Below are 21,709 nucleotides of genomic sequence, written 5' to 3'. Positions count from 1 at the left end.
TTTTTTTTTTTTTCTTTCGTTTGAAAGGAAACCTTTCGGATCGATAAGCGTAACACACTCGATTGTACATATTAATTACCACATGTCAATATTATAAATAAAGAATTTATTAAAGTCCATAATTGTTAATTTATAAACAAGTTTCAAAACTTTTTTTTACATGAATGCACTCCGGTCGAGAAGAAAAACAAGTAGAATCATATTCAGCGTTTTGCATTAAAAATTTATATTTATGCGAACTATAAATTCTAATACTTTGAATTTACACTGGGATCAATATATAGGAAGTAATCTATTTTTTTTTTTTTAATATTCAACAGTAAAGTTTTTTCAAGAATAATATATCTTACTAGAAAAAAAAAAAAAAAATTCAAATTTTTAGAAAAATAAAAAAAAGGAATCGAGTTTCTATTTAAAAATATCTAAATCTTGTAATATCATATATATTTTTTTTTTTTTTAAGAATAAAATAAAATATTTACTATAACTGATTTTATAAAAATGAAATTATATCGACAATTTTCTTAAGAAAATTATAAAAAAGAAAGCTACTGAAAGATCGTGTTTCTTTACAGAATTTATTAAAATTTGTTTAGAGGAAAAGAGCGCGAGGTCACGAGATCGAGAAATTTATACTCAAAGCGGCTTCTTAATGTTACAGATTACGTGTGTGTGTATATATGCGCGCGCGTGACGCATGTAGCGAAGGGTTCGTCACGTTGCGTCGCGACGACCAGCCGATATGATATAATTGGACCGAGTGTACTAACCGTGCAGAAAACATGAGGCGGGAAACACGGAACTGTTAGTACGTTCCGTGTTTGTAAATGATTCGAGAATCCTATGACTTGCGGCTCGGTTTCTTTTTGCTCTAGAATTTTTCTCTTCCATAAGTTTCAAGAGATTAGCTTAACTGATTATAAAGTTCTATTATTTGAATAAAAAAAAAAATTCTATTTTAGGATAAATCGGAAAGAGCAGCCAAATGTTAAAATTATTAATCAAGATTCAACAGAATTAGAATTAGAATTGGAATTAACATTTTAAATGAATTAAAAATGATATATGTATGAAAATAAATAGAGTTGATATTTGTAATTTGTATATCTTTATTATTAATGTTAAAATTAATGTTAAAATTATTAATCAAGATTCAATAGAATTAGAATTGGAATTAATATTTTAAATGAATTAAAAATGATATATGTATGAAAATAAATAGAGTTGATATTTGTAATTTGTATATCTTTATTATTATATTATATTATATAATATTAATTTGTTTCAAAAATAATTTTATAATTTGATTTGTAATATTAATAATAAAAACTACTTAAGAATACTTAAATTTCACTTAAATTGATTTTTGATTTGTATATCTTTATTATTAATGTTAAAATTAATGTTAAAATTATTAATCAAGATTCAATAGAATTAGAATTGGAATTAATATTTTAAATGAATTAAAAATGATATATGTATGAAAATAAATAGAGTTGATATTTGTAATTTGTATATCTTTATTATTGTTATATTATATAATATTAATTTGTCAAAAATAATAATTTATAATTTGATTTGTAATATTAATATTAAAAACTACTTAAGAATACTATTTCACTTAAAGTTGATTTTTAATTTTTTCACGTTTATTAAAAAAATGTAGAAATTTTTTCCGTTAAAAAAATAACATCGATATTTATTCATTTTTCCAAATTCTAATGTTAAAAAGCAAGGTATAAATATCGTCTTTTTGAAAGAGATCGCACGTAGCGTGCGAAACGAAGGGATTACGAAAGCAGTCGGCACTTGCCCGTCTATCTTTAACCTAAGTACGGACAACGATGGCGAGGAATTGTTGCATAGCCACGAAACGCAACAGCTTCGCGAGCCTGGCAACGTTACACGGTCGTAAGCGCAACCAAATTGCCTTCTCCCACCTGCTATTCCCCATATTAAACCTCATGGACATTGTTATGTATGCAACGTGTTACGTATGCTGATATATCCTCGTCAAAATTGTTACTTCTTAGTGAACATCTTGGTTCTTTCAAACGAGAGTTTTTATTAAAGAGATTCGTTCTTAAAATTTTCTATTTAAATTTATTATATTAATTAATTATATGTTTATTTTAGAATATATAAAAAAAATTCCATATGAATTTTATAAAGAAACAATACGATTTAATCTAAAATTTTCCTTATTATTGTTTTTTGAAAAATTTTTTATTTTATTCCATTTTTTATATAGATTTATCTTACTAAATATTTGATTAAGATGGATCGTAAAAAATAAAACAAAAAAATCTAGAAGTTAGTTTGAATTTCTTCTCTTCCGTCTTTATTAGATCGCATAATATCCATTCTCTGGTCTTCCCTTCTTCTATATCTCTCACCCTTATTTTTACCTTATTTTTACCCACACTATTACTTTACCCACACCCCTATTACTGTTGCCTTTCCGCAACATTCGTCTCGTCTCGTTTCGTAAAATAACGCGGCACGATTGCTTAAACGACAGAAATTTATTGCCTACTAAAACGCTAGGGTATGCAAATTATTTGACAAAGGTCAGAATTCTCACGAATGTCAATACATAGAAAGGGACGTGTGCCACGAAACTGCGGAATAAATGACGTATGTATCGATTTGTGGTCGGCGTGTTGCCAGCAACGAGCGTGTTTTAACAGATTCTTGACAACCATTATTAACGATATATCAGTATTGATAATCTTTCTTCCTGATCATTTAAATATTAATTTAACAAAAGTTCGTTTCCGAAAACGAATTTAAAATTTTAACGATCAAAAACTGGAAAAACAAAATAACGAGAATAATTTAAGGTTAACGATCATGGTTACTCAATAATCCGAGGTGACGCTAATTAGAAGACCGCCAAGAAACGCAGGAAGCGCGCGATAAATTAAAAACACGAAACGTTGGACCTCGTTTAAAGTGGCAAACTGGCTTTTAAACGACGGGCATCCAACGTTTCTCCGTAACCGGTCCTTATTTCCATGTTTTTCATCCAGGAAGATGCCTATCTGTTCGCAAACGGTGAATCGTGAACGGCGGCAGCTGTTCGATACTTCGATACTTATCGTCGAAAATCACGTAAATAAACGTTTGGCCGGAGAAATATTTGGACGCCGATGTACCGTATGAACAGCGTGGTTTCGGAACACCAGACGGACGAACAAAGATAATGGAGCTGCCATCTATTGGGGAACGATTACACTATACGTGGCGCTCGTATTCGGTTACTTTGTATAGAATGCACGCCTGCGCGTGCACCTCCCTACCACGAATGCGTACGATCTCAACTTCGGGGCTAAGAGATCACACAAACTTGATCTCGTTTATTATATGTTATCTCGTAACCTTATCTCGGGTCGAGCGTGTCCGCGTATCAGTATTTTTTTTTATTCTTTACGATTCCAAAACGCGTGCTTCTCTTTTTCAAACTCTACTGGATTTCTGATCGAAAATTCGTCGCGGTACAAGCTTGGCTAACCTTCTCTATTGGAGATGTTTTGACGATGAAAAGTCTAAACCATGGAGTCAGGTGAACAGTTTGCTTGTGTCTGTTGAACAGAATTCGAACTGGTTATGTAAGTAACCGAACCGGGGGCCGACTAGATGGGTAAAAAAGTATTGAAACGAGTCGAAGCAGCGCCGGGACGGGAGAAACGGAGAGAGAGAGAGAGGGAGTGACGGGGATAGCGTTTGCGAGAAGGAAAGCGAGGGAACAGCCGTTAGTAGGAGAAGAATGAACGGCTGCACGGGTCATGGAACGGATCAGCTGATCGGAGGCGCACGCCAGAGTTTACGAGTTACGGCCGCCAATAAACCTGCCGTGGTTCGTTGTTGCTCATGCGACGTTTCATGGGTTCCAGGGTCTCGAGAAAAGGACTTTGGGTGGGGAGGCGAGAGAGAATGACCAAATAGAACGTGAATGAACGAACGATGACTGCATCGTTGGTGCGAGAGGTCAGGATCTTTGCGATTTTCGATTTTTTTTTTATCGCGCATTCTCCGTTTCTTTAAACTCTCCGCCTATTTAACTCGTTTCAAGGTCAAGCTAGAAGAAATTCACATCACGATCTCGTGACTTTCAGCAACGTTTTCGTTTCCCCGGATGAATTCGCCTTGCGCGTACAAAAAAAAAAAAAGAAAACAAATTCGTTAGAATCATCCCGTTCAGGATTAATCCGCCTTATTAATCCTTCAATAGCACATTATGTTTTTAAACAAAATATTAGAATTTATAAATTCTTTAACCTTTCTTTTCCACTTAATTTTTAAAAATTAAATATACAAAGAACAATTTACAAACGTAAATTTCATACGTTCCAATTACTTTAATTAATCTCGTACGAAAGATGTTAAAAGAATATCGTTTAATTATTTTTCAATCCAAGATTTGGCCGGTGAAAAAAATCTGGATACCAGAAACGAAGCGAACAGAAGAAAGAAACCAAGCGAGAGTCGATGCTTACCTGGAGGTGGGTACGGGCTGGACGTGACAGGCTCGGGCGCCCCGTAATTCCTGAGTCCCCCGTATCCATCGTGAGGGAAGGCGCCCTCTGCGGCCACCATTGCGGCAGTGACTCTTCCCCGGTCGTCAGCCGCGGACGGCGTCAAATACGGTACCCCCGCCTGCGTATGGGGATGATGATGGCCGGCCGTGTCGACCGGGTGGTGATGCCTCGCCGTTGTGTACGGCGCGTAATTACACCAACTCTGGGAGAAGCTCTGGTGGCAGGAGGACACGGCCGGATCCGCGGCCCCCGTGGCCGCGGAAGAGGAGCCTGCCCCCGTCGAGGAGCTCGTGGTCGCGACTCCGGCCGAATTGTACGACTTGTAATCGGAGGTTGAGCCGGCCGTTGCCGAGCCGGCCGTAGCGGCCGCCGGCGACCAGAAGCTGAGCGTGCCCGCCTTCCGGTTGTCCCTTGAGGAGCCGGAAGTGGAGGTAGGATCGGCCGCCAGATTGTAATACGTCGGGGGGTTATTACCCCCGTACGTTTGGTGATGGTTCAGGGAATCGGCCGCCGACGAGTAATGAGACTCTTGCGGATGGTGGGGGCTGTAACTCCAGCCGGCCTGCGACCCGGCCGAGGATGAGTGGGAATGACGGATGACGCCCGCTGGGCCAGCGGCGGGCGCGGCGGCGGCGGAATCCACGCAGCCGACCTCTCCGTAGGAGGCGGCCGGCGTCGCGGTCAGCCTTTTCGCGGGTATGTGGAGAGGTCCTGGCGCGCTGTTGCTCGCCACCGAGGAGGCGCTCGGCGAGGTCGAGCTGGCGCTGGCCGTTGGCGGCGGGGGCGCGCTCGTGGCCGAGGAGGCCGGTGCACCGGGCGAGGTCGGTGTGGTCGCTTGTTGGTGTGACGCGGGCGTTGGGGTCTGTTGTTGTTGTTGTTGTTGCTGTTGTTGCTGTTGTTGTTGTTGCTGTTGTTGAACGGAGATAAGGCTCGAGGCTGTTGGCGGGACCGGTGGTGGGCTGTCCTCGTAGAGGGATCCGTTCATCATGGCCCACCAGGTCACCCCGGTGGAATTCCCCGCTCCGGTAGCTGCCCCCATCGGCGTAACAGAGCCAGGGTGGCCCACGCCGGAGCCGCACAGCGGCGCGGCGTGAACATTGTCGTACAGCGTCGCCGTCGAGCAAGCCACGTGATCGGCGATGGTGCAGATGATGGCCGGTGATTGTCGGTGTTATAACGATATATATCCGGATATATCAGCGGATATCCACGGTGTGCACGGTGTCGGTGTCGGTTTCGGCCGCGATCGAGAGAGTGGCGGTGGATCCGAAAGCGCAGAGGGGTAAGAAGGATTCGATTTATTTTTATTTTTTTTTTTTTTTTTTTTTTTTTTTCACCAACGGATCATGTAATGCATCGTCGTTTCGCGCGGTTGCATTTACGACGCGCGCGTACGATCCAAGGACGGACGAGGCGGCGATGTAACGCAGCGAGTAACGTTAGACCGGGCGAACGAGTCACCGTACGCGGTGAGAGAGGAGCGCAGGTGGTGGAGGAGGGGGGTGGGGAGTAGGAGGCGAGGAAGAGAAAAGGGATGAGGACGGCGGGGGGTGGGGGCGAGCGGAGCGGTAGTTATTATCGTCGATTTTACGGGAACAGTCCCGCCGAGCGTGGAGATCGGCGGCGATGGCCAATGGTCGTTGCGCGAGAGACGCGTGAGATTTCAAAAAGGCGAGGACGGAAGGGCAAGTTTCATCGTGTGCGAAAGTAGCCGCGTTGCTCCGTGGAATCGCGGAATAAATAAAGAAAACGCGTGCGGAAGGCAGAGAAGGCGCGCGCGAATAGGTGGGGATAAAGAAAATTGTACGGGTATACGGTGATCGTGCGAGCGGAGGGTTGGCGGAGAGAGAGGAGAGGGTGTGCAGCAGCGCGGCAGACAGGTGGAGGGGTAGGTAAGCGTGGGATGGAGGGAGAGACGACACACGGTGATCCAGAAGGCGAGAGAGAGAGAGAGAGGGAGAGAGAGAGAGCACGGAGTATCGAAGGAGAAGGATGGAGATACGTTATAGAGCGAGACCAGGAATAGACAGAGAGGGAGACGAAGACGCCCAGGGGCGCGATAAAATGCGTAGCAAATCCGTCGAGAAGAGGTCCATGCACCAACACCACCACCACCACCGCGACAACGCGTCCGAGACGACGACCGAGGTTGCGATTGAGGTTGATGGGCGACAAGTAACCACGTGCGAACACGTCGTCGATGAGAATCCAGTCACACCGTCAATGGAATCCCAATGATGATATCCAGGCAATCCAGGTGGTTGAACGGCAATGATGGTGACCGGTAATTAATATACGATGCGAGGAGCGCGGTGTTGGAATGAACGAAAACAAAAAAATTGACACAGCACTTCTTTAAAAATGTACATTGACAGATATTTGATTATAAAGGATTGTTGGATTAACCATTCGTAATAGAGATATATTCGTCGTAATGAACGTGAAACAACAGTTTTTATTCTATTGTTCGGATCGGTCGTTGTCGTTTCGCGCGTTCGACGGAACTTGGCGATCGTCGAACGTCACCGGTGACGATGAATGCTCGAAACGATCAACAAATAGTACACTCTTGGAACATGTCAAAAGGGCACTTGGCAATCGTAATTTCCACGAAAAGTGAATCGATGAGCACGTCAAACAATGGTACGAGCACGTCTTTCTCACTGCTCGACCAATCTTGTTATCGTCGTCCCGATCCAGGCCATGCTCGAGCTGCATGTCGTCTCCTCGAAGGAAACTGTCACCTTGCTCATTACTTCGAATGCACACACGACGATTCGAGCGCGCACTTTTTCCTCACCAGTCACTTGTTTTTTTTTTTTCTACTATCTTATTTCACCTTATTCCTTCTAACAAATATTTCTTCGTTTCAATCTGTCCGCATTAGACTAGACGGACGCGTGTTCCGAACCGAAGAAATTTCAATAGACGAATTCGCATCAAAGATCGCCACAGTCAGGAGAAACGGAGCGTTCGTGGTCGGACCGAATGCTATTTCTCTCGTCACTTTTTTTCTTTCTTTCTGTCTCAGGAAAGTCAGGTAGCAGATCCCTGGATTTGGATATAACGGGGAGCACGCAGGTTATAGGTTCCTCAGCTGCACGGTCCCCATGGAACTGTGACTGGTGCGACGAACACACACGCGCGGTGTTTACACACACGAAAAGACTCCCTTTCTTCTCTCTGGCCTCGCTGAGCCGAACTGAGCGTCAACTGAGAGCTCTGCCCGCGGCTCGACGCGCAAACGGGCTAAACTGCGACGCGAGCGCGATCTATCGGATCGTTTGACAACCAAACTCTGGACGGACACGTCTCCCTCTTCCCCCTTCCACTTCGCGCGCTGCCACGCCGTTATCCCCGTACCCCTTTCCTACCCTCGCCTATCAACCTCTAATCTACCTTTCTCCCTTCTCTTCGTCGCGCGTGAAGCGGCACAACGAAACACGCATATACACACGGCCCTCACGAAAGCCTGAATATCGCGCGCCGAGGGCTCGTCAACACGCCGTGTCTCGAACTTTTCTAAACATTTTTCTTAATTCGCCTAGAATAAAATAAAAGAGAAACGACTGTGACTAGAATTCTGATCCGATTGACTGAACTGCAGATTTCTTCGACTGTTATATTCTCTTTCCTTGTTCATGATAAATCTATGTAAGTTTTCGCGCCATTACAATATTTCGCGTGCGTATATTTTGGATGCTCGTTTGGCATGATGAATTTTATTTTTCTTGGTTTTTTTAAAATAATATTTTAAGAAGTAATGAGAAAAAAGTATTATTTTACCATGACCACGATTTTATCAATTCGTAAATTCTACGTTTTTTACAATATTTATTATCTTGTAAAGTAACGACCAGTCTTTATCGTTAAATTTTTTGTGCTTAGTCGAACACCGAGTAATTATTGAAAATATTTTAATTATTGTTATTCAATTCTTATTATAGTTCAATTACTGTTATATTTCAATTTAAATTTTATTCTTAAATATACAATATCGAATACTGACCTCTTTTAGACGAATTTTTCTTTGAACGATACATGCAGTATTGTTATAATAAAATGCAAACTGATCTAATCTCCAAAATTGAAAATTCTATGTTCCAATAAATCTCTTATCGATAATCTTAAATCGTGACAACTCGATAATTCTTGCAAATCTGTTTATTATTCCAACATGTTTAAAAATAAAACAAGAAATGTCAACAATGTTGTAGTAAGACTGGAGAAAATGAAAATAACATTGAATCGAAGGCCATAAAGGGCTCATAGCCATCAAACACCGAAAGAATTCAACATACAGTGAAAGCAATCGTCCTAATGGCCACATTATCCATTCGAGTCACATTTCCATTGACACGACTATACTGCGAACTGATTCAAGGAGTCGACCGCGAACAAACGACTCGTCGAGTCCTCGACCGTTCTCTTGCTACGTATTTTACACGAGTGACGTCACGCGCAAAAGGAGGAATGGATGATGTCCCGCGACTGCCACAATCTCACGCCGGTGCGTGAATCCACGTACACGATGGCGCGTATAGCGTGTATGTGCACGTGCGGACGAGTGCCGACAATACGTCACGGCAGTATTGCAGTCTAAATCTCGGTACTTTTATGGGGCAGTAAAGTAAAACGGTCTGACAACAACTCCGGTGGCACATACGCGTTCCATCTGTCCATCAAACTCTCGCGTCACTAGAGCGCGCCACGCGCGAGACCGTGTGTCAATTAATTGACTAGGAAATTACGAAATTGTCTCAATTCACTGCTAGCAAATCTATTACATTAAAGGTTTGTATTATTCAGTTTGATTTTGTATTTGATTTTTACGAAATTATTAAATAGTCGATTAGTAGATTTATCATGTTAAAGGTAATTTTTATTCAGATTATTTTTTTAGGAAATTATTTTTATAGGTTATCTGTAACTAACTTGTCACAATTGATCTATGTTATTCAAACTATTTTTAAGATTGATTTTTCAATCTTTTATCAAAGATTTATTTTATATTTTTAGTTTTACTTTTGAACTTGATTCTTATTTTAATTGGCTATTAATTCTATTAACAAATTTATTTATTATCAAAGTTAATCTGTATTATTTGATCTATTTTTAAATTAATTTTTATTTAAACTATTTTATTTGTTCCTTGAATCTATCAACATTTATTATATTAAAACTGATTTACATTATTTAGTCTAATTTTAATTTTTAATTTTATCCAGTTATTTAGTTTTATAAAATTGTTTCATAAATGTTTCATATGAAGTTGATCTTATTAAATCTATTGACAAGTTTTTTATATTAAAGTTTATCTGTATTATATAAATTTGAAAACTTGACTTTTAGAAATTTGTATCAGAACAAATTTATTATCGGTTAGTATTTATTATTCATTATTCAATTGTTTCAATTGACTAGAATAGATGACTATGAATAGATTTACTAACAAATTTATTATATGTCAAAAGATAGTGCATTATTTGGAATATTTTTGAGTTTCATTTTTAAGCTTCAATTTATAATTGAAAATTTATAGAGAAACATATAGCTGAATATATAATGAATAATTTAGATAGTTTACACTTATTTCTAAAAGGTGTGCAATATTTCTTTCATTCTAATATTTACTGAAGAACAAGAAAATTAAAATGATTTCTGGTTTTTTCTATTTTTTGATTTTCATAGTAGATAGATACATGCTATTCTAATTTTAAAAATACAAAATATATAATATAAAATTTCAATATATAATAAAATTTAAATAGCTAATAATAAGTCTGATATATACATTAATAAAACACCAACTTTTAAAATATTGAATATAATGCTATTTAATTTTACATAAAAGATTAATCATTATCAATATAATCAAGTAATTAAAATTCTTTTAATTAATCATACTTATATTAATACTCTATTAGTAATATCTCTATTAATAATCTCTATTAATAATTAATAATCTCTATTAATAATCATATTTATACATTCATGATACATTATTAAAAAATAAAAAGAATATTTTTTAAATATTTTTATAAGAATTCGATTTCACAATCATGGTGAAATGGTATTTGAAATCATATGAAATATCTCAATCAAAATGGCTTAAAATCTTATTTTTTTTTACAAAATCGGTATGACGATGATGTGATTAAGTGTATCTAACCTCTCAATTTTCAATATATTAAATCTTATTGAGAAAAATACTAATTTACTGTCTACGCTGTTATCATTTAAGTCTTGTCTCATCGTGGTCGGAAATACGAAGCACGAGACTCTCGTTTGAACAAGAGTGTGCGATAAATCGCGGGGGAGGCGTGAACCACCTGACGTTTGTTGTACAGGAGACGCGATCATGAATGGGCTTTATAGCAACCTCGCCCATTTATAGGTAGTATGCGCGGTTTAGTGGCTATGGGTTTACTGCGACGCAGTTGTATACAATCCTCTGTTTACGGCAAGTACGTATCGTTATCGTCTCGACTTTTTAGCTCGACATTTCGAGGTCGGCCATGACACACGAATTAACTCGTCTTGTCACAAAGAGACATCTGTCGGGATCAACCATTTAACAATGGATGATGTGTCTTCCTCTTGTTCTTCATTTTTTCTTTTTTTTTCTATAGGTAACTGTTTTCCATTTGCAATGCAGTATTTGTATTTTGAGTAGTGTACCGTGAATCGGTGAATTGATAAAAATAGTTGATTGCCAAGTGTCGCTGTTCGTAGACATTTTCCAAGTGTAACACTCGTTTGCACATGTATAATAAAATGAATTTCAAAGATCGGATACTTTGTGGAATAGAAATGTTTGTAGAATGTGGGCATCGTGGGCGTGATAATGATTTTATTTAAATCAGTGATTCCCAACCTGTGAATTTTGAAATTTGTTTATTTTAATGTAATTTAACATCGCAATATTTTACTTAACTAATAGTATAGTATCAAAACAAGCGATTTTTATCTTTTACGAGAAAGAAAGGTTATAAATTAGGTTTTAAATATTTCGAAAGAGAATTCGAAGAATATGTTGAAAAATCATTCGGCGGAATGAAAAAAATCAAATCAATTTTTCTTACCTTGTACAAGAAAGAATATTTGCAAGTTATTTGAATATTCCGAAATGGAATTGGCAATATTTCAAAAAGGTTGAGAGACACTGATTTGCGACGATAAGCCGAAGAAAATGCAGAAATGGGCTCGTGCGCAACTCACCTTGTATACCGGCCAGTGTTCCCGGCTGGAACACGCGGGAAAGCCTGAAACATTAGCGAATACAGTAAAACAGTGATATGTCGCATCGAAAGGGTTTCATAAACGTCTTGTCGCATGTATCGATTGCCACATAACGCAACTCCCACGCCATTTTCGTCTTAGACGCATTGTCCGCATCGTTTTCTTACCACAAATTGTGAAAATAGTATCTACACCTCAATAATCTTGTAGTTTTATGAGAAGGTAAGATATCTTGTTGTTAATTCAGTTAAATCGTACGCGTGTCTCTAAATTTTAGAGACCGAGTAAAAGATTCGATAAATGTGAACAATGCCAAATCTTATATATAATAATATAAATGAAAAATAAAATTTTTAAATATTCTTTTTTTTTTTTCAAAGTAAAAATTTCAAAGTTCGATATTTGTCTATATATTTTTTTTTTTCTAAATTATATTGAATTTAATTTAGATTAACTGACCTGCTGCACAGCTCGAACGGGTGAAACGTTTTCTCCACGGCGCCGTACACTTTGAGGCCTTTTATTTACAAGTTTATAAAGAAAAACATCAGCCTGGAACAGAAAGAAAGGGAATGCTTATCGACCTTGTAAGTAGATATACTTCGATTTTATAGGTTTTTGTAGTTTATATCGCACCAGGTATAAAGTTCGATATCTTGTACAACCATTAAACGGGACCTATAATGGGTACCGCTTAGGCCGACATTTTCAAAAATTTGCTTCCGTTCTTAAACAGAGCCCACACGGCCGCCATTTTGACGCTATTTCTGAAAGAAGAATTTCTTTTAAAAATTTTCTTTTTCTTTCTTTCTTTTTTTATTAATATACGTGAGCTAACATGAAGAAATATAATTATACATAATTGAAATATAATACGAATCATTCTTGATTAAAACAATTATACGAAATAATGACGATAATTCAAGTAAGAAAGAAAATCCTCTTTTAAAAAAATTTTCAATTCGGTCTTAAAACGCAAACGCTTTTCAACCTTGCAAAGCAGCTAAAATAACGATTTCTCAATTGTGCCTCGTTCCTTAAGATTCATTTATTTCTTAAGTGCGGAATAAATATAAAAGAATCATTATTGATAAGTATATTCATATACTCTTTCTTTCAGAATTTTTTTTTTCCACAAGAATATTTTTCTGACTTGATTAAAAATTCTTTTCCAGAAATTTAAATCTCTCCAATCAAAATTATGGAAATGGCAACGGTGATTTTTCAAATTAAGGAAAAAAAGGTTCTCGCACGAATAATTTAGAACCCAAAATGCGTACAGAGAATTGACGAGAGATCCCTTTCACAGGTAGGCAAATTCAATCATGGGCGTGAATTTCGATTCGTCGTGGTGAACGTAAATATAGAAATCGAGGCTGCAGGTAGGAAACGTGAAAATGGTCTCTGGAAGTGTCGTCTACCGAAGTCAAATCTCCAGGGATGAGTTTACGGCAAGCTGAACACCGTTTCAAACGGAAGAGGAAGCGTGTAAGAGAGGGACAAATACTTTTTTGAAAGTAACAAATACTCTCCAACCAAAAGTACAATCATTCAAAAGTGATAAAATGGATTTAGATCATTTAATTAATCTCAAATATAATAAAAGTAAATTTGAGAAAAGAAAATATAAAAATGTAGTAGATACATGATTCATGATTTAAAATACTCTTACAATAGTCTTTCTATTATCCATCTACAATTCATAAATTGTAAATATTTTTAACTTTATCATTGCAATTTAATCCCTTAATTTTTCATTAAAATATTAAGTTTCTTTATCATCAATGTAAGAATAAATAATAGAGTAGCATATCTTTTATAAGTTTTAATTTATAAAAAAGATAAACAAATTTTCTGTATTTGAAAGGCAAGAAAGTAACTGATTTAAAAAGAAGAATTAAACCATGAAAAGTAACTTGATACTTGTATTCCACAATAATGATCTTGATCCAATACACATGTACATATTTTGACAGTAAATGTAACACAAATATGAACTAAAACAAATTTTATTTTTCCAGAAATGGAATCACCGGTGAAAATATTTATGATTGGCCAGGATTATTCAACACACGTCCATACAAGAGAAGCAACCATGAAACAATCTCTTTAAGATATTATTTCACAATAATAATTCTTGATCCAATACACATGTACATATTTTGACAGTAAATGTAACATAAATATGAACTAAAACAAATTTTATTTTTCCAGGAATGGAATCACCGGTGGAAATATCTATGATTGGCCACGATTATTCAACACACACAAGGGAAACGAGCAACCATGAAACAATCTCTTTAAGATATTATTTCACAATAATAATCTTGATCCAATACATATTTTAAGAATTGATCATATTCAATATAACATTAAATGTAACATAAATATGAACTAAAACAAATTTTATTTTTCCAGAAATGGAATCACCGGTGGAAATATCTATGATTGGCCAGGATTATTCAACACACGTCCACACAAGGGAAGCAACCATGAAACAATCTCTTTTCCCAGAAGCCGGACATCTTATCCAAACGGCCGATACACAAATCCTGGCCATTTATCCGTCACAAAAGGCCCACTTTTCAGTTTCTTCTCTCCGGTTTGATAAATAGAACGGTTGGAGAGAAAGAGAAATGGCAAAACTGGACGAAATGTGGGGGCAGGACGTGCCACGGGGGCGCAGAAGGGTGGTCATGTGAGAAATACATGGGTGTGTGCAGAGGAGATTGGTCGAGGGGTGAGGACACAGGACACGAGAAAGCTCTTGCGTATCAGAGGGATGGTTATGCCATTTCTATGGAACCGTCCATTTACACAACAGAGACGTGAGCACGCATCTTGCTGTGTAATCGAATTAAAAAATTGCACGCCATTTTTGCTGCAGGAAGGAACGTCGAATTTTGGAATAGGATTGTTATTTATCACGTGCTAGATTTATACTTGTCTAAAGAGAAATTATTTTCAAGAACATTGTTGGTATATATATAATTATAATTATTTATTTTTCTTTTTCTTTCAATTTCATTGTATTTGCATATATGCCTATCCTAAAGGATAATTTAATTAATCCTTGTGGATTAATTAATTGCATTTATTCTCTATTATATATATTTACTTTAAAAATTGTACAATTGCTTATTTTTTTTAAAAATGTATATGGATATACCGGTGGAAAGCTTGAACAGTTGTTTAATTTTAGGTAGTTAAAATGAATTGTTGCTGGGAAGATTGTGTTATACAAAATATTGGAAAAAATTCAAGACACGAGCTGCAGACAGGAAGTTTCTCTCGTATAACGGTAGTTAAAAATTATCGAGTGGCTGGTAAAAATATAGGACTCTTAACCTTGACCCAAGGATTACAATGAAATTTATTACCCTCAAAGTTTATTGCTCTCAAACGCACGTTTTCGATAACACCTCTTGTCACTGTAATGGGTCGATATTTATCGCCTCGTTATTCGAGTAAGAGTGGTTTACATGGATAGAAAGATTTTTCGATAAATACCTAAAAGATATAAGTTATAAGTATTTACTTAAAAATTAATATATTTATATGTTATTTACATTTACATATAATTTACGGCTATAATATTAATATTTATCAAAATATACTAACTAATGGTAATATTTAATAATAGGTATATTTAATAAGAAAGTAATACTTTTGATTTTTCTTCTATTAAAATTTATATAATAACTCTCAATAACTTTGATATTTTTATATAAATTACATTCCATATAAAACATTATCTTTATTATTATCTTTCTTTTCTTCTGTATAGGATTATTAATCGTTATACAGAGTGTCCCAAAAATTCTTGAGGTAATTTTAAACGTATATTTTCTTCTTGCTCAAAAAAACTCATTTTTCATCAAATACCAGTTCCAAAAACCATTTTAAAAGTTTAATCCAATCGTAAGTTCCAGCTGTTCATTTATTCCAAAACGAAGGGAACTGAATCCACCATGGGAGAAAAGAAAAAGAAGACATAACGTGGCCGAGATAATTAAGGAAAAGAAAAAAAAAAAAATAACCCAATCCCCGAGGAGCCAGTCTTAATTCACGCCAGGCAAGAGTACTAAAAAAGCTCGGCAGAAAAGGGTTGCAGCTCTCCGGGTCGCTTGGAAACCCTTCTTCACTTCAGAGATTACGAAACTCGAATCGTGAAAAAAAAGTTTTTCGCGAAATTACACTCCAAGAAGAGATACCCCGCCTCTTGGACGAGCATCCAAGTTTCATTTATCCGACCCAACCCTATTCCAATAAATCTTAAGGATACATCCTTGATACGTAGTCGTTCGAGCAGCAATGGTTCGGTCGAATAAACACGAATGTATTTGAATTAATTCAACCGAGAGATATGTTCTGCGTCTCCCATTTCGAATCTCCAACCAGCTCGAACTTCTTACGTGTGTTGTGTAAGTATATATATAGGATAACTTATCAATTTATCCAAAGTCTAAACTTTTTTCCAAAATGTTAAAAATTATAAATATAATTTGAATCTTTATCATCCTTTGATCCAACCAACGATCCAACACTCTTCCATTAATTCTAAATTAAAAATATATATATATATCTGACTGTATTATCAGTTATATTATCAGTTATATATATAAAACTGAAAACGTTTTACACTAATCCTAAGATCTATAACAATACTTTAAAAACGGATATCCATTCGCCCATGCAAATTTCCATTTCAAATCCCAATTTAAATAAATTAAAAATATGTAAATATCCGCATATCTCGGCTGGAAAGGGGTTGAAACGCGCCGTCTGCACGATTCGGTGAACTGGTTCTGGTGGCCGTGTCTGGCGGGGGGGGCGGGAAAGGGGGTCGAGTCCATAACCGCGCGACGCGTGCCGTTTTTAGCGTCGAGACGCCTTCCGCGTGGAACGCTGCCAGCACCGGGACGCCCTCTCGTTTCCACAGGCAGACGGTATGGCCGGTCGGCCAATCAGGAGCGCAGCTCGCAACACTCGCCTCCAACATGGCGCTGCGTGCCCGCGTCCGCGCTACCGGCCGGATTACCAGTCCGGGATTCTCGATTCACCGGCCACCGTCGATTCACCTTCTCGTGCTCAATTAACTCTCGAATCTTATTATACCCTCGCGAATTTATGGTTCGGGAATGGAATAATCTAGCGGTGATTGATGATCGAGGAAAATTAATCGAATGGGATTTTTCCCTCGATGTTAATTTTGTGATCTTGTTCTTTTTCTTTCTTTTTAAATTGGTAGGATGTAAATGGAATTTTATTTGGCAGAGAGATGTAATATTTTTAAGAAGGATTAATTAAGATGGATTCTCTTTTTAAATGCTTTTAAAGCTGGAAGCTTGTTATATATTTTCCAAAAGTTATAGTTGACAGTTTTATTTCAAAGGATTAGGTTAGAATTAGAATTTCAATTTTATGGTAATTATTCATATTCTCTTCGTATGTATCGTATATACGACCAATTTTCATTATTCATCTTCTTATAAATATTAATATTGTTATTATTCAAAAGGAATATATATTACTTATATGTATATTAGAAGGAAGTATTAGAAAGAAAGGTTAGGTTAAAAATCAATTATCTTGGATCCTTTATAAATCACTTGAAAATTTTTGGAAAATATAAGGATCAAGAGAGAAAAAAAGAGAACACATGCCCCACTTAACTTATCCTGACCTAAATCCATGCTTTCTTTTACAGTTTGAATGGTTCTCAGTCTTGAAATAAATTACTGGGTGGAGCATAGGACAGACTAACCTTTCGAAATCTTTAAATGAGATTTCAAAACGGTATAGTTTAATATCGATTAAGATATCTACCAACCACCATCGTTGGTTCTTTTTTTTTTTCTTTCTTTATTGTTAAGTTGGCCACCTTTGAAAGAAACCGCCTTCTCGAGATAAGGGGACGAGGAATTTTTTTTCTTTTTTATATCGCTGTGTGATATATTTCGAAGGTGAAAAGTCACGTGACACCTATATTTTCAGTCAAGTGATAAAAGGATTGATTGCTCGATATCGATTTTTAGTGACAAGTTTATTAAGATAAGAGCTATAAAGTACAGAATCATATATATATTTCAACCCGAGACAATTGACAAAATTTCATATATCCACCATTAAACGAATAATTATTGACAATATCATATCTTTAATTTTGAACAATCACAACTCGACACAGTTTTTAATCATCGATAAACGGCAAATCACTAAATCTAGATCAGATATATCATCGTTGTGCAACGATTATAATGTAAACACTGTATTCGTACTCATTTCTCCCTCTCTTTTCCGTTTCAGATATTCGTATCACGAGCAACAACTGGTCATCGGCCTCGATTAAACAAACAAACAAATAAACAAGCAAATAAAGCCCAACGTTCAGCCAGAAGCCAATTTATCTCGCTCACGTTCGCCCTTCCCCAGGAAACGAATCTCGCAAAAGGCGAACAACACGTCCAAGTCCACCGACTCCCCTAATGCAACAATTTCGAGTCGACTCGTGCTTTTTCTTTCTTTCTTCCTCTCTCTCTCTCTCTCTCTCTCCTCTTTTCTTTTCTTTTCGCGCTCGATCGTTTGTATTCCACGTTCACTCCATCTCTTGCACACCTATACACACTCGATATGGACCCGCAGATGGAACAAAGTATAAGCGTGGGATATTCCATTTGGCCAGGGACGTGAAAGCGGAGGAGGCAAAAGGAGGGGGCCATAAGAGGGTTTGAGCAAAGGAGTGTGGTCAGCCTCAATTCTCTACACGTGAGTATATATATATATATATAAAATTGCCAAATTTTTATTGAAGAAATTATGATACAACAAACTTCAAAAATTATAAAAAAGATATAATACTTTTCAGTTGGATGGAAAATTATTATTACTTGATACTAGAAGAAGCAAGAAGCAAATTGTAATAGGTAATACTTGCATACTATAATTGAACAAAAGTATCTATGATATTAATAATACAATATATATATACAGATAATACCATATTATATGTAAAAAATATTCTTTCAGAGATAAGAAAAATGAGGATAAGACCAAACGATTGAAAAATAAGGGAATTTTATTTGTATCCTGTTTATTATACGTATGGTATACCGTTGGCAAGCTTAATATATATGACAGCCAACTGGTATCGAGTCAAGGATGGCTAGACCGTTTCGTGTTCCTGGGGTTGCGTCGTCATGGGAACCGTCCTCATCAGGCGAACTCTCAAACCCAAAATATTCTCTTCTCCCTTCCGCCTCTTCTCCATCCGTCTTTCTTCTTCGATCTAAGTATATATATATATATATATATATATATATATATATATATACGTACGTACAGGTTGTTTTTCGCGACACTGTTTTGCATTCTATCGTCGGTTGTCTCGAGATAAAGTTCTCCCGTGATGGAGGAAAGAAATTTTCGGTTTTCTGGGAGAAGAGAAAAGAAAGAGAGAGAGAGAGACTCTTTGATAAGGCTTGATGGAGGGACAAGGATTGGGTTATATTACAATGTTGAACGTTTTTGCATTTTAATCGTCTGGAATTTCGGCCGCCTTTATCTTTATTCGAGGAGAAATTTTGCACGATATTTCTTTGAGATTGAAAATACAATTTCTGAAAAATATATCTATGTTCAAATAGCAAGAAAGGGAAGAATTGTAATACAGATTCTATTATTTTAGGGTATATGCACATCACGTCTTCCCCTTTCAAGGAAAGGATTCAAAGAAGAAGGGAGAAGGATTAAATTCTATCTTTGAAACACCGTTTCCACCAAAATTGCAAGGAGGAAGAAATAAAGAGAGAGAGGGTAAAGATTTTCTAATAACTATCCCTTAACGAACATATCATTTCTCCTAATTCTTCAAAGAGAAGAAATAAACCGAAAGAAACTTTGAACAAAGCAGTCACGTTCCCTCTTCTACCATCATCAAACTTAATTCCACGCCGCGGCCATGCTTGTTTACGCCCGCCGGTGAAAGCCAGGATTGAATGCTAAGGAAAAGGCCAAGAGACTGTACCAACCGAGGGGATCATATTATTTTAGCTGAATTATTTATAGAACGTAGCCCGAGGGAAAAGGCACGCGCGCACCGTTTTTCCTCGAACAAGATTTCACCTGAAGGAGAAAAATATGTGTGTACAACGCGTGTAAGGAGGGGGTGGCAGAAGGGGATAAAAAAAGGAAAACGGAAATGGTCGACCAACCAAAGAATTGGGGGAAGAAGGAAGGAGAGGGAGAAACTGACAAAAAGGAAAGGAAAAAGAATTGTTGCCAAGATTTAAGGAAATATCACCCCCTTTAAGGGGGATGCTCGTAAAAACTTTTCTTAAACAATCACCTTTTGAGATTTTGAGTCTGAAGGGGGATGATCGAAATGGCCGAGTTTCAAGCGTTGCGGTATTTTTGCCTCCAATGTACACGAAAATGCGAAGGAATTTGGCGATAAATTTTAAAGGAAGGGTGCAGGAAGGGTGGCTAAGGGGTTGGAGAGATTGGAGGCTTGATGTCGTGGATTTTTGTAAAATGAAGATGAAGAAAAAAGAATATGTAATAATCTCTCTATTAACTTAAAAAGATTTAATTTGTTAATCTATCAAAGTCGATAGAAGGGCAGGTTTCCAATACCTCGAAAACTTTCACGAGGAAACTTTTTTTTTCTTCCAAACTTTCACGAATTTTCAGTGAAATCCGCTCGAATCGGGGCCCAAGAATTTTTTCATGCGAGGAGAAAGCTGTGCAACCCTCCCCGAGAGGGAAAAGCGATGTTCCACCGGATTCATTTGACCCTCGTCGTTCGACCTGTTTGCCCGATCTCACAGTTTATATGGAGCTTGTGTCGAGGACGCGTTCGTTACACGGTGGCTCGAAGCGTCCACCACGATAAAAGCTGAGCTAAAAAGGTGATAGTTGTGATGTGTCGACGAACTTCGTGTCGAGAGATGTTTCAGTGTTGCCTTGATTCGAGCAGTGAAAGTGTGGAAAGTTTTCTTGTTTTTTAATTTCGGTATGTATGGAACCTTTGAAAGTTTAAGAAATCGTGAGAGAGGTTAGAATTAATATTCCGAATTATAGAATTTCAAATGAAATTTAGAATCTTGTTTAGAATATTATATATCCGTTTAATTTCTGCATTATTAAAATTCTCGAAGAAAAAGAAAACATATTTTTCCTAGTTCTTCGAAAGAAAAGGTATTTTATTTATTTTATTTCTAATTCTCTCGAAGAAAAAATCTCGCTAATAATTTCAAAGAAGAAAGGATTTTAAGGATTTTTCATTAAAGTTGTACACGCCTCGAAATAAAAGTTTTGTTACTTTTTTCATTAAATGTATCATTATATTTCTATCATTTTCATATCGCGGATTCGATCGTTCATCTACGAAATTCCACCCTGGTTAACTCGGCTCTCTTCGTCGATTCGGCGGCGGCGATGGTGTTGGGTGGTGGCAAATATATTATGCCTCTCGTAAAATTAAGTTTTTACGATCATTTTATGGTCCACCGATGCTCAGTACCTATAGGTGTGCATTTCTTGCAGCTGTGCTTCGCGCGGATTCCGCTCGTGACCGCTCCTCCTCTTTCGTCATACGCATCACCGTAACATTGTAATCATTTAAGGAAACTCGATTGACAGGTCCTGTTCCTTCGGCTGCATATTTATTCGTTTCATCGAAAGTGTTATTATTCGAATGGAAGAATATTCGATTGGACGAATAGATTAGAATAACATATACATATAGTTGTTGAATTGTTTATTGTTTTGATATAGATTAGATACGATAGTAAGAAATTTGTCGTCGAAAAACTAGGTTAGTCAAATGAGAGAATATTTGGAACACGAGTGAGTATTTAACTTTCTTCAATGATGAAACAAACTTTTATTTCAGTTTTATAATTCGTTAGATATTTTAATTTCCA

General features: G+C 37.0%; 1 protein-coding gene and 1 long non-coding RNA gene across 9 annotated transcripts in view; one reads left to right on the top strand and one right to left on the bottom strand.

The window, feature by feature from the left end:
- LOC410642 (homeobox protein abdominal-B) overlaps window positions 1–12,329 on the bottom strand; it is a 14,063-nt gene extending 1,734 nt beyond the window's left edge. For 2 of the 3 annotated variants that reach the window (XM_006559367.3, XM_006559368.3), the window contains exon 1: window positions 4,500–8,329. In XM_006559367.3, coding sequence (XP_006559430.1) covers window positions 4,500–5,580 — 1,081 coding nt within the window. In that variant the 5' untranslated portion in view covers window positions 5,581–8,329. Of the gene's footprint in view, window positions 1–4,499; window positions 8,330–11,762; window positions 11,807–12,242 lie in introns of those variants that run through there. The other variant, XM_016917125.2, reaches the window with a different exon arrangement.
- Window positions 8,517–15,353, top strand: LOC100577695. 6 transcript variants are annotated; one of them, XR_001705984.2, is made up of 7 exons: window positions 11,604–12,005; window positions 12,233–12,370; window positions 12,959–13,092; window positions 13,166–13,324; window positions 13,805–13,936; window positions 13,998–14,762; window positions 14,986–15,353. It is a non-coding gene; the product is annotated as an uncharacterized LOC100577695 (long non-coding RNA). The 6 variants fall into 6 exon arrangements; XR_003306267.1 differs by lacking the exon at window positions 11,604–12,005 and adding an exon at window positions 8,517–9,335 and having other exon boundaries at window positions 12,959–13,324; XR_003306269.1 differs by having other exon boundaries at window positions 12,959–13,271.
- Window positions 15,354–21,709: the final 6,356 nt, after the last annotated feature.

Source organism: Apis mellifera, linkage group LG16 (genome assembly GCF_003254395.2).
Source record: "Apis mellifera strain DH4 linkage group LG16, Amel_HAv3.1, whole genome shotgun sequence".
In the NCBI taxonomy this organism is placed as follows: Eukaryota; Metazoa; Arthropoda; class Insecta; order Hymenoptera; family Apidae; genus Apis; species Apis mellifera.
The sequence above is the reverse complement of the archived record's forward strand: the minus strand, read 5'-3'. Positions and strand labels throughout refer to the sequence as shown.